Below are 15173 nucleotides of genomic sequence, written 5' to 3' on the forward strand. Positions count from 1 at the left end.
GATTTTTAACTCACGGTGTGAAAAAACACATACAAAAAATACAAAACATCAAAGTAAGCACTTTTAGCATATGACAGCAAACACAGCGACTGGTCAAAACGATGCCCGTAGCTCCGCCCACCCTCCTTCCAAACGGGATGAGAGGCGGAGCAAGGCTTCCATGGCAACGGGGTCCTGTGACAACACCCGGAGGTGAAGCTGAAAGCAGAAAAGAGTGTAAATTTATCCCCAAAAAAAAAAGTAACTGCTGCAGCGTGACGTCACCTTCAGGAAAAGCGCCAGGTAACCGTGAGCCCAGATCAAAGTCCCGCCCACTTGCCAACATGCTGTCAATCATTTGGATAAAAGCCAGCAGAAGGCTGCTGGATCCACCGCCCTCTGGAGCCAGACTGGTGAGCTCGATGGAGACGGCCGATGGTCCAGAATCCTTCAGGAGACGTAGCGGAACATCGACTGCAGGGTTGAATTTTAGGTTCGTGAGGACAAAAGACATTAGATGTTTATTTTGAACTTACATTTTTATTTCAAATACTCACATGACCCAGACTGGAGCGATGACTCAAGAGCAGAACTGAAACTTTGACCTCTCAGCCACTGAACCCAAGCTCACCACCTTCGACTGAAGCAACATCATCATCATCATCATCATCATCCTGCGACATGAAACTGACTGAGACAAAAACTGTACTTTGTTTTTCTCCTCCGTCTCCGATGGGGCTGCAAATTGAGGAGTCAGACCAGGAACTGTCAGCAAGAAGAAAGGTGCAGCAGCTGGAGCAGCAGGGGGCGCTACGGGTTTATTTCTCCTCTGCAAATTCAAACATTTGATCATTGGCAACACCAGTAATGATGCACATTGTGGCGTTAAGCTGTCGAATTACTAACAAAGCTGCGATGAAGGTGCGCGCCCGTTTCCCATGTCTTTGATTTAAACCTGTGGGGAGGGGCTTCCTGCTGATTTGCATGATGTCACCAGACTCACCTTGATCACGTCCAGATGCAGCAGACTTTTCCATCGAGACTCCGGCAGCAGCGACAGAGTCACAAGCTCCGCCCCCAACTGTTCAGCTGACTGGTTAAGCGTCGTCGACCTCCTCTGGCGTGACTTCCTGCTCCGACTCCTCCGCCGTCACGCCCGGCAGCGTCGTCTCTGTGGGTTGGTAGTCAGCTGGGAGGGGGCGGAGACTAACAGGCCCACATAAACTCTTATTGGTCCTGAGGAGAAAAAGATCCCATCAAACAGATCAGTGAAGGATCATCTCAGATGATCTGACGGGCGACAGTCACAGGACGGTTCCTGACCAGAGGCATATGCCCAGACTGTCGACATGAGTTGTGGCCAGGAAGTCTCCGGTTGGCGACATTGACACACTCATTGGTGCCATGGCAACGAGGAAACAGTCGACGAGACTGCAAGTAAAAGAATTCCAACCGGATCAGAACGGAGTCAAACTGTTTGCCATAGAATAATCTCTGCAGGATTGCGTCACTCTTACCTTCCAGAGGGCAGATCCCATGTGCGAATAGTGCAATCCATCGCCACGGTAACCACCCACCGGCCATCAGGGCTGAAAGTCTGAAGAACGGACATTAATTTGGTCATTTCTCTCACCAGCAGTTTGTCAGCATCCACTTAGGTCCAGTGACCCACCATGTCATTGACGTTGCCATGGTGACCTGTAAATTTCCTGACGACCCGTCTGGTCTCTGTGTCGACCACCAGCAACGTGAAATCATCCAATGCTAACGCCAACATCCCACTGGAAGCAACAAAACAAATCTGTCAAGCATCCATCCCGGCGTCCAAAGGTGGCGTCCGTGTCCGGAGCCTCATGTTGTCCCGGTGGTCACCTCTCCCGGTGTAGCTTCATCTGAGCCGGAGCGGCATGCAGCTTCAGCTGCGTCCTCTTGTTTTTTTGGTCTTGAAGCACCCGAACTGAGCAACCAATCAGAGCCTAAGGTGAAGGGTCAGCTGGTTTCAAGCCGTCGACGGCGACTCCTCGGACCACCCCGCTGTGGGCTGGGAAAAAAATATTTTAGTGACAACTGGAAACACATCAGGAAACTAACCACACGCGAGGAAAGGTTTACTTTACCTTTCTCATCACCCATAGCAACCGCGGTGCAAGCCAGACTGCATACTGTAGATGTCAACACGGCCACACGAAGAGCATGACGGCAAAGTTGCCACAGGAAGTGATGTTCAACAGCCTTTGAACACCAAACAGGAGGTTATGTGACCTTAAAAGAGGGAGGGGCGGAGCAAAGAAGTCGAGTTTTAACAACAACTTTACAGTAGCGACGCGTCCCCTGCGAGTAACTGGGGGCTGCAGCTGGTTGAGCTCCCATGGTGCACCTCTGGTAATTCCATGTGGTAGCTAGCAAGCGACCACGGTGACAGGCGACAATCCCGTCCCAGTCTGACTGACGAGCCGAAGCTGTCCAAAGAGAGCGATCACAGACACATAATCGATATTTCGTGTTGATCTCGACCTTTTTCTGGAGAATTCCGTGTGACTTTAGCTTGTGTCCCACCAGAGGTGAACGCTGTGATGGCGGGAAGGCGGAGCTCCTCATAGAACAGCCCCTTCTTCTTGTTCTTTTCCTTCTTCTTGTTGATAGACCCTGAACCAAAGCCGACAGTCACAGATTAAAGAAACGTGTCTCCTGTCAGCAGCAGTTTCCTTACATTAAATCACACAGATTAATTCTGATTGTTCACTGACCGTGACCGAGATTCTTATTGAAACGCTCGTGGACGGTAGAGAATGACTGTAGCGTCCCATCCTGACCTGAATAACAAAACACTCTAAATTACACTTTGATAAAACATTATAATCTCCCCTGATGTTCAAACAATAATAAAATCTGCATTAAAATTCTCTAATTGCATAGCAGTAATTTATATACCTGCACTGAGGAGGTTTTTTCCATCATTGCCATGGTGATGGATGGTAGTGGGAGGGGCACTGTGGCCCTGCCGACTTCGAAGTAATCTGGCCCCGCCCCCTTCCTGGTCAAATATCCATATCTGGAATAACACACGTTTAACACGGTAAAAATGCGATGATAAGAAAAAGCTGAAACATCCTTGAAAAACAGAACTGTGGGAATAATAAAGCGCTGACAGAATGCGTCAGGAACGTTTTTATTAAGTGGATTACAGGTGATTTACCTTGATGGCGTTGTCGGCTCCAGTTGTGATCAGCAGCGGCTCTCCGTGCAGAAAGGTTGCCGCGGCAACAGCTGTGCTGTGGGCATGTCTCTGCTGTGTGACAATCTGACGGCGTTCCAGATCCCAGAAAGCGATGTGACCCTGAGGACTGCCAGACGCCACAATAGGAGGACCATCTGAAGGAGAGCGAGAGACACTGACAACGCATGTCTGGGGGTGAGAGAGAGAGAGAGACACCGCCTGCCGCCGTACCTGTCCTGAAAGCGAGTGAGCTGATTGGTCCCCAGTCTTGTTTGAAACTCATCAACGTCTCATCCAATCGGATGTTGTGAATGATGATACGTCCCGTTGCCGTACCAACGCCGACCACATCTACAGCAGGGCTCTGGAACATTTTAAATATACAAAGTGACAAGATCTGTTCCAGGAAGCATTCAGGCGACCGTGACAGTAACGATGGCTGCAGTTTATTTCTGATGTATCTGGAATGATGCTCTTCGTGTCTCCGAGTTTGTTCCTGACCTGCTGCAGAACAGTGACCGCTGCCGACCAGCCAGGGAACGAAAACAACAATTTACTGAAATGACACGAGAAAAATGAACAGCAATCAGCGAAGCCGCTCAACCTCTGTTACGTTCAGGGATTGAATCAACCTCAGCACGTTCCTGAGATCGTTAGGATCACAGAAATGTAACACATGAAGAGGCTTCACACCATCCTCAACATACATCCTCATAAGCTAACCTCGTTTTGATGTTCCAAAGCTGCAGAGCACCCTGGGAGCTTCCAAGCAGCACCTTATTAAGGTAGGTGCTTGGATGCATCATAGCCGACACATCAAAGGAGGAAGGGTTAAATTCCAGCCGCAAGTAAATGTCTGAGACACAGAACAGGAGGTGGGTAAGACAAAGCTAGTATAAAGAGTAAGAATGCAGGTCCTGCATCCTCACCTCCTCCTTGGACATCCCAGACAATGACATCACCCCCACTGTCAGCAGAGACCAAATGATCCCCCAGAGGAAGCAGCAGACGCACGTCATGTTTGTGTTCTTGGTAGCGCATCACCACCTGGCACGAGAGGAACCCGGGTCAGTACACTCGTTAACATATCACCCACCTGGAATGAAAACCATGAGATGGACTCAGACACATCGGTTGCCTATAATGTTCTCCACCTCTTTGTTTCTGGCAAAAGCGCTGATGAGTTTTCCAGCAGCAGCAAACACCAACATCCGATCAGCTGCCAAATAGCTTATGTCTTCTGGAAGGCTGTTACCTTGGTGACCATCACATTACAGACAATAAAGCAAAAACAGAGAAAAACAGTTAAAAATTGACTTTTGTCAATGTCATTTCAAATTGTGTTGCATTATGGATAAAGACCCCGTAATTGCCCATGTGCTCCAAATGACCATTACATAAATAAAAATGCAGTTTCCTGAAAGCTGATTAGTGTTGTGCATCGTGATTCCCAACAGCTCCGTGAAAAACACGAGAAAAAAAATACTCACTGACAGCAACAATCCCCAGTCTATTCACCTGCAATTGATCAATGCGTCATTCATCAATACAGCGACAATAGCATCAAGGATTCTTCACCAAAAATGATTCTGATACACAATGATTAATATGGCAAAATGTACTTACGTTGTAGGTGTGGAAACATTTGCCGACCGCTGTCACCAGGTAAAACTCCCGGTGCTTCTGATGGAACCTGACCGCGTGGGGCACGTGGTTAGAATAAAGCCCCAAAACCCGAAAAGCAGAGAACAACGAACTCCCACCGCCCGCAAGACTGCGGCCATCGGGCATGACTGCTAACGATGTGTGATATTAGTGGATAAAACCGAAAAACAACAAGTACAGAGAGCGCAGACACGAAGTTGGAAAGGGAAGAAGCAACAGAGGGGGTCAGGGAAATGCGTCCGACTGGAAGCAACAGTGAGCAGTACGATGGTTCCGCCTGGAGAACTCAAGTAAATTAGGCAAAACTACGGAAGCGCGTTGCAGACAAACAACCAAAAAAAGAAACGAAACAAACAATTATTTTTTTGTTTCGTGATTTTTTTTGTCGTTTCAATGTGTTTCAAAAACAAAAAAACATAGTGCTTATTCTGAATAGGTTACTTAGTGTAAAAGATGCACATTATAATAGAAAATGGAATAGTTCAAAATAAGCCAGCAAGTAGATTTATGATGTATGTAAACATATATATTTTATTTATACATTAGAAGCATAATTCAACAACAAACCACTGACAAATAACAGTAAAGGAAAAACCAGTATTTGAGCAGGACTTCAGCTCATATTAGATAAGGATTTAATTTCAAATGAAACCTTCGGACAGTGCTAACAGCGAACATTTTTACGAACACAAGTGCATTTTTTTGTTGATTTTTAAAAATAAAACACTATGTACACTGTTCAAGCCAATTTCCCCAGTACAGGCATTTATTTTTTAATTTAAAATCAACTTTTATTTCTCTATCATTACACATTTAACTTTAATCCTACATTTGTTTTAATTACATACAGCTCTCTTATCTTCACATCTTTATACAAACAAGTTTTTGTGACTTAATGCCAACTCACAAACACACATTAATTGTGATCGAAATGCAGTGGCATAATCTGAATCTGTTGTAACTGAACAAAAAAACCTTTATCACGAGTTCATGCTGGAGGTACGCCAACAAAAATGTATGACAACAGGAAGCGACAAACCTTTCACAAGTGACATGAATGTGAGACGGGCTGCAGTTTAAAGCCTGCAGTGGTTACACCCAACGAAAGGCAGGCTTAGCTTTAAACCCTTCAAATGAAAAATGCTGGATGACTCCTGGTCCTTTGCATTCAGAGCTGTCCAGTATGAAGGTTTTAAAAAGAAAAAGCTAGACCAACTGTGGATTTGTTCCGTTTACCTACACTCAAGTCACATTAGCAAAAATGGTGCTGAATGTTTCTGGCCACTGATGTGAAAAGTCAGTAATCCACTAAGTTGGTTGCTAGGTGTCTGTTGGTGGCTTTATAAAGACATTTCAGTGCTTTTGGAGTTTCAAAATGATTTTGTTTTTTGTAGTTTGGCCATTCAGCTGTCACACTCATCCTTAATGGCAAACATTTTTCATGGAGATGATAGTTTTCAGGTGTTTATATAAATGTGGACATAATGGTAACCTCTTGGTGCATCAGCTCATTGGTGTTGAATCATTGGGTGCTTTTTCTCCTAAGACTACAGGGTTTCCATGAAACGGCCTCTACCTGCACCGTCCCTCCAGGAGCAGCAGCTTCAGCACTGTCCTGGTGGCGGCCAGTAGCGCTCCATGCAGCGTGTACTGCACCGCAAGCGCACCAAAGCCTCGGTAAAATCCGGCCACACCCTCCTTGCGGCGGATGGAGTGGACGCAGTCGGAGAATCTGTCGTACTGAGTGTTGACGGGAAGAACCAGCGGGCTGCTGCCACTTCCCACAGCGACAGCTCCATCTGTCGCGTCGATGATGGTGCGCGTGCCCTGTAAGCCGAGGCGGTGAAACGCCGTCTCTAATGGAAACAGTAACACGTCAGCCACCAGAGACCCGGCCCAGACTGCTACCAGCTCAGGAAAATAGGTGTCTAAGGGGTTGTTGGGGTCCGTCTTCTGCTTCCTACTCATCTGATGCAGCCACAACACCACCCGCTGGATGGAAGAGGCAATGGCGTAGCGCAGAATGGCGTGCAGGGCGGCGGGAAGTAGCAGAGAGCTCAGAGGAAGAAGGCGGCGGCTGTGAGGAGCCCCAACACCCAACACACGCGTCAGACCTTCGCGGATGCAATCCAGCAGGCCAGAGGACGAGTCGTCACGGACGATGTCACTCTGAGGGGAAACAGTCATGTTCGCTGAGACTTTTGGACGCAATTAAAAGACACATAAAAGAGTTGACTTGTGATTAATAATCCAGGCTGACCTGCACAGTCTCGACGAGGCTCGCACAGTAAAATGGAAGAGCAACGACAGCCGTTAATCTGCAAGTGAGAGAGCGCCAGAAAGAAATTAAGTCTAAACTCAACGGAAATGATATCAATAATCGAGTGAAGATCAATAATCAGTCCAGACGTCAGCACAGAAACTAGAAGGATGATTAATGGTTGAGTCGGCAGAAGTGAACTGACCCTTTGAGCAGCAAATGTCCAGCCAGCTGTTTCCAGGTCCACCGATGTGGAAGCTCTCTGCACGCACAACAACACTCAGTTACACTCCAGCTCTCCTGGAACACTCCAGTACAGTGAGCAGAGAGGGCGGTTACCGTGGTAATGGTGTGACCTCACTGATGATGCTCTCAGCCCCAAGCGTGATGCCGTGAACGATGAAGGTGCTGCCCATCCCCTTCCACAAAGCCTTGACGCCCTAAACAACAAACGAGCGATACCTGATTGGCTGATACTCAATTTTACCCAACACAAATGGAGAATTTTACCATTTAATAAATATTTTGGTCTGAAAGGTGACCTGAACAACACCAGCATTAAAACAAATGTCAGAAAAATAAATCCGTCTTTAATTTGAAACTCTCTGATTAAATTTGAGCAAAATGTTGCTTCTGATACAGAATAATTTTTGTTGAAGTTGTGTTTTCAGGTACCTGAACCTTGGTGATGGCGTACATGACGTTGACGGCACTGAATGGAGTCAGGTGGTAAGTGCGGGCGTGGTAGTTTACCTGGAACATATTTATAAAATAACCATTTGGTCATATATAATGACAAAGAAAAGCAGGTTAGCAGGGGGAGATCATTATTGATCCTCAATGTCTGAGGAGAAGCCTTGACATGGATTCAACACTACTATGGGCTAAATAACGGACAACCTGCATCATATATCGATCAGAAAATGAATAAGGCAAAACAATACCTGACACTGTCTGCGGAAGACGATGCAGGGGTGAGCCAGGACATTCTCCGTGAAGAGACTGCAGGTGGACAAAAGCGGTTGTTTTAAGTATTGACTCTCGATGTTTTTAAGTCAGTAATTGCTGAGCTTCCCTCCGAGACAGGCTGGCATTCATGACAACAGACACCAACAAGAATGTCCACTTTAAGTGGACATTTAATTTATTCCAGTTTGCTAGTTCTGCCCAGCCACATAACAGGGGTTCCCTACAACAACGCACCTAAAGTGAACTCTCACGTCTCAAAATACACCTGTACGAGAAATATTCTTCTTGAATAATACTTTTACAAAAGGGATCCGACCTGACAAGTCCAATTCCAAACCCCGTAAAACGATTCAGCTGTTCTGCAAGAAAAAGAAGAAAAAACATGATATAGACTCTCGTCCTTAGACTCTTATTCCGCCGTTAATTACATTAACACTGCTTCTACATCATCCTTATCTATTATTAGCTTGCCATCTTCACTACATTCACTCAGCGGCCCTACCGACAGGAGGGACCCCGGGCGGCGGAGCATCCCACCCGCCCAGAGCTGCGGCACCGGCAGGCTCTCCCAGCGACTCTTCCCACTGAGGAGTCCGATCTCCGGTGTGAAGGTTGCGGCTACCCGGTATGTCTGGCGGCGTGGTCACCCAGTGTTGGTGCTGCAGGTCCGCCTGTCCGGCGCTCCTTAACGGGTAGCCAGATCCGTATATCGGGTCATCTCGGCCGCGGTAGCCGAGCCCATCAAAACTGTCCGGCCGCCTGAAGGCCATCGTTGTGTCGATGACTGAATAAACGGCGCAAAAAGACTGACTGATATCTGATCAATGGGCAGGAATAATTATTCACCTGAGAGCATCTGAATACCTGTAAAAGTGGCCACGCGCTTAAAAGGAGGTGTTTTGTCCTGATTCACTTGACCTGCAGCAAAACATCAACCTGTCTTCCGGCTCCCGGAAGTTCTTATTCACTTCCGGCGCGTTGCTTCCATCTGGCGGCCGGCGGGAGAACTGCGTGTTTCTACCGGTTGTATTGGTGCAAATTTTAAACGATTTCTGTCGTCATAGTCCTTCAAAAATATGTATTTTTTTTGCAGTGTAACCAAACCCTGTTCATGTTTTGAACAGTCTGCATAAAAAAAAAGTTCCTCATAAAGATGTGTTTTTCCACTAAACTTTATTCTTACATCAAGGATTCCAGCATTTAAGACAAAACATTTTATACATCAACTGAATATTCAAAGAACCATTTCAACACAACTTCATTTTTATTGACAGAGGATCAGATTCAACCTGAACTTTGCTGCGGCTGAATCACGTAGACGGTCCAATGGGTGGATTACCAGTGGCCAAAAGTCTGGGGATGTGTGTCCAAACACTGGACAGAATATATATCGCTGTTGTTTTGGTGTATTTAATCCAATAAAATCTGGAATTACATATGGAATAAAATCTGGAAAGCAGTAACTTTAATCGGCCCCTGCGACATGGTCAGAACAGTAAGTTTAAAAAAAATAAATCTACTTTAGGCTCCAATCAAGTGTTTGACTCGCCAGCAACAGATTAGTTGTGTCGTAGACTTCTTCAACGAAACATTTCCTCTCATAAAAGCACGCACAGATGACAGTTTTTAAGATGTACTAAAGTAAGAGCTGTAAATCATTTACACCCGTGTTGATGTTACAGCAGCACCAGGGAATCAAACACTGGCCTCCAGTCAGTTGGACAGCAGACGAAATAAGGCAACTGGTGTCGGGTTAAGGCCATCGAAAGACACAGAAACCCTAATTAATTCATATAGTTTCTTCATTATAACTATGCTGTTATTTGAAAAAGTAAAGTATGTTGGAATGTTTGCTGTATTTTGTGTTCAGGCTATAATCAAGTCGGCAACATTTACAGGTGAAACATTAAAGCATCCTAAACCTTCCACCGAGCACATTTCTCCATTTCTTGTAAATTATTTTATATTATGAACCAAAGCCATACCAGGGCAATACTGTAATGTTTTAAATTATCAATAAATAAACTTATCTTTTTGGATTGCGTAAGGTGGCCAAGAGCTTTAAATACATACTTTATTACCTGTCAATGAATTAATAAAAGTAGGCTGTTAAACTCAGCGACAGGCCCAGAGGCTGAATCCATGTTCATGTTTTTTTAAAAGGAAAAAATGAAAAATGGTTTTATAGGCAAAAGTTGCAATTTTAAAAAAATCAACATAGTTAAATGGGATCCTCTATTCTCTAATGTACTATATTCTAAACAACTGAATACGCTTTTAAGGTTGTTTTCTGCGTGTTACGTATGCCATTATACTCACAGGCAAAAATCTCCAGTCATGGCACTAAAACAAAAAGGAGAATCATTGGTTCAGCCAATCAGAATCTTGGAAACCGATGGATGCTGTGAATGGACGGCATCCAATGAGTCAAAATAACAAAAACAACATGGTTAGGTTTTGGGTTAGTGTGCCCGTTACGCTACAATGTGGTGGTTACCGTGGTTACCAAGAAACATTTGTCTAATTAGTGTCGAGTTTGCTGTGCTTACTCATTTTTCCACCATAACACACATTTGTAGTGACCTACCATGCTAACAGAGTGAAAGGGCTTGTTAGCATTTACTGATTGTGATTAGCAAAACTTACAGGTGCCGCTCCACGTGCATGCTAATGCAAGCTAATGGCAGTGCTCGGTGATATCGACCACCACGGCCTTTCGCCAGCTGAACAAGAAGTAGCCCATGCCAGCCCCCAGTGCCACAGCGATACAGAGATAGGCGTTGTAGGTCATGAACACGAGCATCAGAATGTAGCTGACAGCCACTTGAATGATGTGCAAAAACGTCTGCAGAAAGTGGGCGGGGCTTAGCATCCGCTGCCTGAAAAGATCAGAGAAGGTGAGCATGACGGTTAGCATGTTAACACAATACATACTATATTATTACTCCACCGTGAATATAAATGTAAATATTAAAATCCCACCACCTGATGCAGCACAACCCTGTTAGCTTCAATGTAGAATTTGGCACTGTATTAGCATTAGCATGTTGCACGTGCAAGTTGCCCAATTAATATCCGTTTACACACACCAGGTCAGTTCCTCGTCACCTAGCCTCCAGATCCCCCCAGGAAGATTAATTTCTCACTCATAAAGTCCAATGAGTGAAATAAAATGGACTGGTAAAGCCTTCACAAGTGCTCCTTTGTTTAGAGAATTCCCAAAGAAAGGACCAGAACCAGAACTGGAGTCACCTGAAGCGTCCTGAGTTGGTGTATTTTAGAAGTTGCTGCTGTCTCTCCCTCACTCGGCTGAGAGTGACACTTTAGACTCATGTCATCTAAACTGTATCGACATTTGGCTCAAAACGTGCACGAATCCAAATGTAATCCTGTTTTGTGAGTTAATTCTCATGCTACATACATTTTATTGGTATTTGTATGTACATATGTATTTATTTAGTTATATTCAGCTTTACCCGACAGTTTTATGCGTCTCCATCAACACCGTGCCATCGCTCCCGGGGAGAGGCATGGAGTTGTAGCGCACGTTGACCTGACTGCGACGCAGCAACACCTCGCGACCAATCTTCAAGCCTTCATACAGGATGGCCAACAGGAAGACGCCGATACACGCCGCCACCATCTCTGATTGGACAACCAGCAGAGAGTGAAGCTCAAAGCTCCGCAGGTGAACATCAAAACCACCCAAACTGACCTCCAGGCGAGTTGATGACCAGTCCGCTGAACAGCAGCTCCACGTTATGGTAGCCAAAGTAGAAGGTCATCGCCTGGACAACAACTCAAACCTTTTAGAATGTTTCGTTACTAAATTAGCACGAGTGATCATGTTCAAGCAAGAAACAGCAGAGATGAAGCCAACGCTCACCATGCTCATGTGACCTTCATGGCCCCCAGTGCCGCCGCCTGCTCCTCCGCCGTGGTCGTGACCTCCGCTGGTGGGCGTGGCCATTGGGTGAGAATGGTGGTGGGTGTGGTCCATTGGATTCATGTCTGCAGGGACCCAACCCAAACAATTAAGCATTCAGACAATTAACCAATTAGAAAAATGAACCAAGATTGCGCATTTAAATGTTCCTGGAGTGACGCCAACGGCATGAAAAACAACAAAATAACCTATAACACTGTAATACACCAAAAGTAAAAGCAGCTTGCTTATAGTTCAAACGTAATGCAGAAAAAATTTGGAAAGTGCGTTCTGGTCACATGACCACGAAGGTTAGTGCACTTGTTGCTTTGATTAAACGTCTCGACACCTTTATCACCCTTTGGATTCACGCTGACGAGCACAAACGGATAGAAGTTTCCCCACAAATGAAAGTCTCAGCTCCACAGGTGCCCCAACATCTTCAGACTGAGCTCCGATCAGGTGAACGTCAAACTTCGGAATGAAGGTCGCCCTCCGTTCACCGTGACAGGGCGAGAGACATCACAAACGCACTCTCTCTTACCTCGGAGCTGCTTCTCTGTTCAGTGACGCCGCGCTGCCGGGAGAGACCAACACACTGACACGTACAGCGCCCGTCGCCCTGACGTCCTGCTGTAATCTGATTGGATACTAGACCCTGAGGCAACGCTGGGCAGCCGTAGCCAATCAGAGCGGCCCAGACGCCCGTCTGACGTTGGTCAATTCGATCAGAGGAGCAGAAATGAGCAGAGAAGGTTGAGTATCGCCACCGGCAAGACGGAAAATCCTATTTTCTGTTCTCTTCCAGTCGGCATCAATTTGAGTTAAAGAGTGACGTCTGTGCGTCTGTACGATCTCCGTCCGTCCGTCCGTCCGTCTGCAGAGGAATCAGCAGCCTCTTGGTGTCTTTGCTGACACCTCGTCAGATTTATCTGGCAACCTTTGGGAAGCTCGGAGCTCCGTGTTGGGAAGCGCGATAAAAGGCGATAGCGGCGCGACTTTTGCCCCCCGCAGCTCCGAGGCCCGACTCGCTCTCTCCTCCGCTGACTGGTGGCGAGCGCCTCCTTATCTCCGGGACCATAAAGCCGGGCCGAAGCCGTCTGACGGCTCCTCGGGTCGCACTAACCTGACGAACCAACCCTGTGGGCCAATTAAAACTAAACTGTTGACAGTTTTCCAGAACAAACAACCCGACCTGAGAGGAGTTCCTCCAACTCACAGCCCTGATTCATTGTGAAGCTTCCGCGACACTCCCTGAACTGCTTTCTGGACAAACATCTCCTGACAATGGGAGGCCTCCTGTTGTGTGTTTGTGCTGTGTGTGTTTGTGTTATTGCTGGCTGCACATCAGTCCGTGCGCTCCAGACCTCCAGCTCCGTCCAGCTGCTCACGTGTGCACGTTCGTGATCGCAGCTCCCGGGATTGATGAGGACGACTATCTGGGATTTTAAGGCTCTGATCAAGACTGTCAATGATTGTCTTCCCGTTGACCTTTGAGCCCGACAGCAAGGTCACATATTTTAGCTGGAACGTGACATCCTGACGATTCCAGCCGCGCCCAGATTCAGGTTCCTGAAGGGGAGCGGGCGAAGATCTGTCCCTGAGTGGATGATCAGCATCCTCAGCTCACTGACACGTCTGTCTGCCTCCTTATCTGCGTTTTATTGACAAAACGTGGCCCCAGAAGAGCTGAGATGACAACATTCAGACATTTATGGCACATCGAGGTAATGGTTAATATGTTCTGAGGGACACGGGTCCAATGTCAGGTCACGGTGGTCAACAGACACAGCAGCTCTGCTACACGTTCTAAAGATGCACAAGAGAACTGATGGAGCCCTCAAGGTCTTCATGCTGATCACCTCTGGATCCAGTCAGAGGTGGGTCCGTTTCTGGCAGCTCGACACCACCACGGTTCTGCCGGTGGACCACAACAAACATGGCTGCCATCCCTCAGCCTCCACCAAACACATCAGCAATTAAAGAGCCACCAGCCCAGGTCTGAGCTGGCGCAGCAACACCACAGGTAAACAAACAGGCAAAGCAAAAGAAGAATTCATCTTCAAAACAAATCCTGGTTTCGAGTCTGAGCCACCAGACCTGAAAAACCAAGGAAGTGTTTTTACTGTACTGTAATTATCTCAGGCCAGACCAAAACATTTCCATGAAAGAATGTTTAACATCTCTGATAAATTAAGTTAGATAAGTTAGATATCGCCCCTTGCCAGGACAGCACCTGACCTGGGCCTGACCTGACCCGTCCTGCTGGGATTAGACCAGCACCAGAAAGGACCCTGGTCACCTGACCTTGACCCGAGCGAACCCACAAACGACCCAGAACCGGGGTGTGTGTGTGAGTTTTGAGGATTCTGCTGAAAGCATAACGTTATTTTGTTTAAGGGGATTAAGAAGAATAAACTTTTGCTGCACATCAAAGAACAAGATGCCCTTTTTTATTATTTTTCATTCGGCCGCGAAAGCTCGAGGAAGCGAGGCCGATTTCCAGCCTCGCTTCCCCTCGACACTGAGAGCCTAGAGCCCTCATTCCCAGAGAGTCCGTGACTGTAGGGGGTCTGCGAAGGGGGTCTGTGTAGGGGTCCGCACGGTCGCGCACGGTCACGCACGGTCACGCACGGTACTACTGTACTGCAGCAAAGGTCACGGTCAGAGAGATTTGGACAGAGTCTTAACAAAATCCGAAAAACTGAGCTCACCTGACGTCGAAACCACCTCCGTAGTTCTGGTCTGGAAGCTCGGCAACAAACAATGTCGGTGGACGTGAAACCCCGAGGAAACAAACCCGCTTCAGCTCCTTCTGCCACCGTTTCCGTGCCGCCGCGCGATGACGTCACGCACAAGGGACAAGGAGGGCGGGGCTAATAGGGCGCTCGGAAGAGGGGGCCAGTTTGACCAATCAGGATGGAAGCTGCTGATTGGGGGCGGGGCTGCGCTATAGCCACGTAAGCGCATTTATACTATCATGGCATACTGGGAGGGTCATGTGATCAGCGCGTGGCTACAGAAGTAGAGAAATCAAACGAGAAAAGTCACTTAATGCAGGGAACTTTTACCTCCTTTTTTGTTTAATTCAGGGCCCGTTGAGTAATTTGATTTCATTCACCTTTATTTATGAGCAGCTGTATTTATAGCTCTATATT

At 46.8% G+C, this 15173-nt stretch overlaps 3 protein-coding genes across 5 annotated transcripts; all 3 read right to left on the reverse strand.

The window, feature by feature from the left end:
* Positions 1-5: 5 nt before the first annotated feature.
* On the reverse strand, positions 6-5135 carry wdr36 (WD repeat domain 36). Its single transcript, XM_029838062.1, is given in 29 exon segments — positions 6-101; positions 103-198; positions 265-294; positions 296-453; positions 537-567; positions 569-619; positions 689-808; positions 983-1079; positions 1081-1215; positions 1303-1410; positions 1497-1576; positions 1652-1760; positions 1852-1955; positions 2007-2013; positions 2109-2168; positions 2170-2211; positions 2284-2339; positions 2341-2438; positions 2536-2625; positions 2727-2792; positions 2911-3031; positions 3176-3351; positions 3428-3560; positions 3698-3752; positions 3920-4052; positions 4126-4243; positions 4351-4451; positions 4687-4714; positions 4823-5135. Coding segments are annotated over 29 exon segments (2664 nt in total). The 5' UTR covers positions 4988-5135.
* Positions 5136-5596: 461 nt separating this feature from the next.
* Positions 5597-9113, reverse strand: slc25a46 (solute carrier family 25 member 46). Of its 2 annotated transcripts, XM_011605005.2 has the most exons (9): positions 8955-9113; positions 8593-8874; positions 8407-8449; positions 8066-8123; positions 7797-7874; positions 7461-7561; positions 7327-7383; positions 7122-7179; positions 5597-7030 (listed from the first exon to the last, which is right to left on the reverse strand). In XM_011605005.2, the coding sequence occupies exons 2-9, from the start codon at positions 8858-8860 to the stop codon at positions 6434-6436; spliced, it is 1260 nt and encodes a 419-aa protein (XP_011603307.1). In that variant the 5' UTR covers positions 8861-8874; positions 8955-9113; the 3' UTR covers positions 5597-6433. The 2 variants fall into 2 exon arrangements, with proteins under 2 accessions (XP_011603307.1, XP_003965664.1); XM_003965615.3 differs by having other exon boundaries at positions 8593-9054.
* A 133-nt stretch (positions 9114-9246) lies between these two features.
* Positions 9247-14888, reverse strand: slc31a1 (solute carrier family 31 member 1). 2 transcript variants are annotated; one of them, XM_003965597.3, is made up of 5 exons: positions 14730-14888; positions 11977-12101; positions 11806-11878; positions 11567-11735; positions 9247-10969 (listed from the first exon to the last, which is right to left on the reverse strand). In XM_003965597.3, the coding sequence occupies exons 2-5, from the start codon at positions 12097-12099 to the stop codon at positions 10768-10770; spliced, it is 567 nt and encodes a 188-aa protein (XP_003965646.2). In that variant the 5' UTR covers positions 12100-12101; positions 14730-14888; the 3' UTR covers positions 9247-10767. The 2 variants fall into 2 exon arrangements, with proteins under 2 accessions (XP_003965646.2, XP_029693313.1); XM_029837453.1 differs by lacking the exon at positions 14730-14888 and adding an exon at positions 12560-14618.
* Positions 14889-15173: the final 285 nt, after the last annotated feature.

Source organism: Takifugu rubripes, chromosome 6 (assembly GCF_901000725.2).
Source record: "Takifugu rubripes chromosome 6, fTakRub1.2, whole genome shotgun sequence".
Classification (NCBI taxonomy): Eukaryota; Metazoa; Chordata; class Actinopteri; order Tetraodontiformes; family Tetraodontidae; genus Takifugu; species Takifugu rubripes.

Coding starts and splice junctions, on each gene's coding strand:
- slc25a46 (XM_011605005.2), bottom strand. CDS start 8,860: ATGGCCTTCAGGCGGCCGGACAGTTTTGATGGGCTCGGCTACCGCGGC. Junction 7,384..7,460: donor GAGGTCACACCATTACCACG/GTAACCGCCCTC, acceptor TTGTGCGTGCAG/AGAGCTTCCACATCGGTGGA. Junction 7,180..7,326: donor GGACATTTGCTGCTCAAAGG/GTCAGTTCACTT, acceptor TCTCACTTGCAG/ATTAACGGCTGTCGTTGCTC.
- slc31a1 (XM_003965597.3), bottom strand. CDS start 12,099: ATGAATCCAATGGACCACACCCACCACCATTCTCACCCAATGGCCACG. Junction 11,879..11,976: donor ATGAAGGTCACATGAGCATG/GTGAGCGTTGGC, acceptor GTTGTTGTCCAG/GCGATGACCTTCTACTTTGG. Junction 11,736..11,805: donor GGTCATCAACTCGCCTGGAG/GTCAGTTTGGGT, acceptor TTGTCCAATCAG/AGATGGTGGCGGCGTGTATC.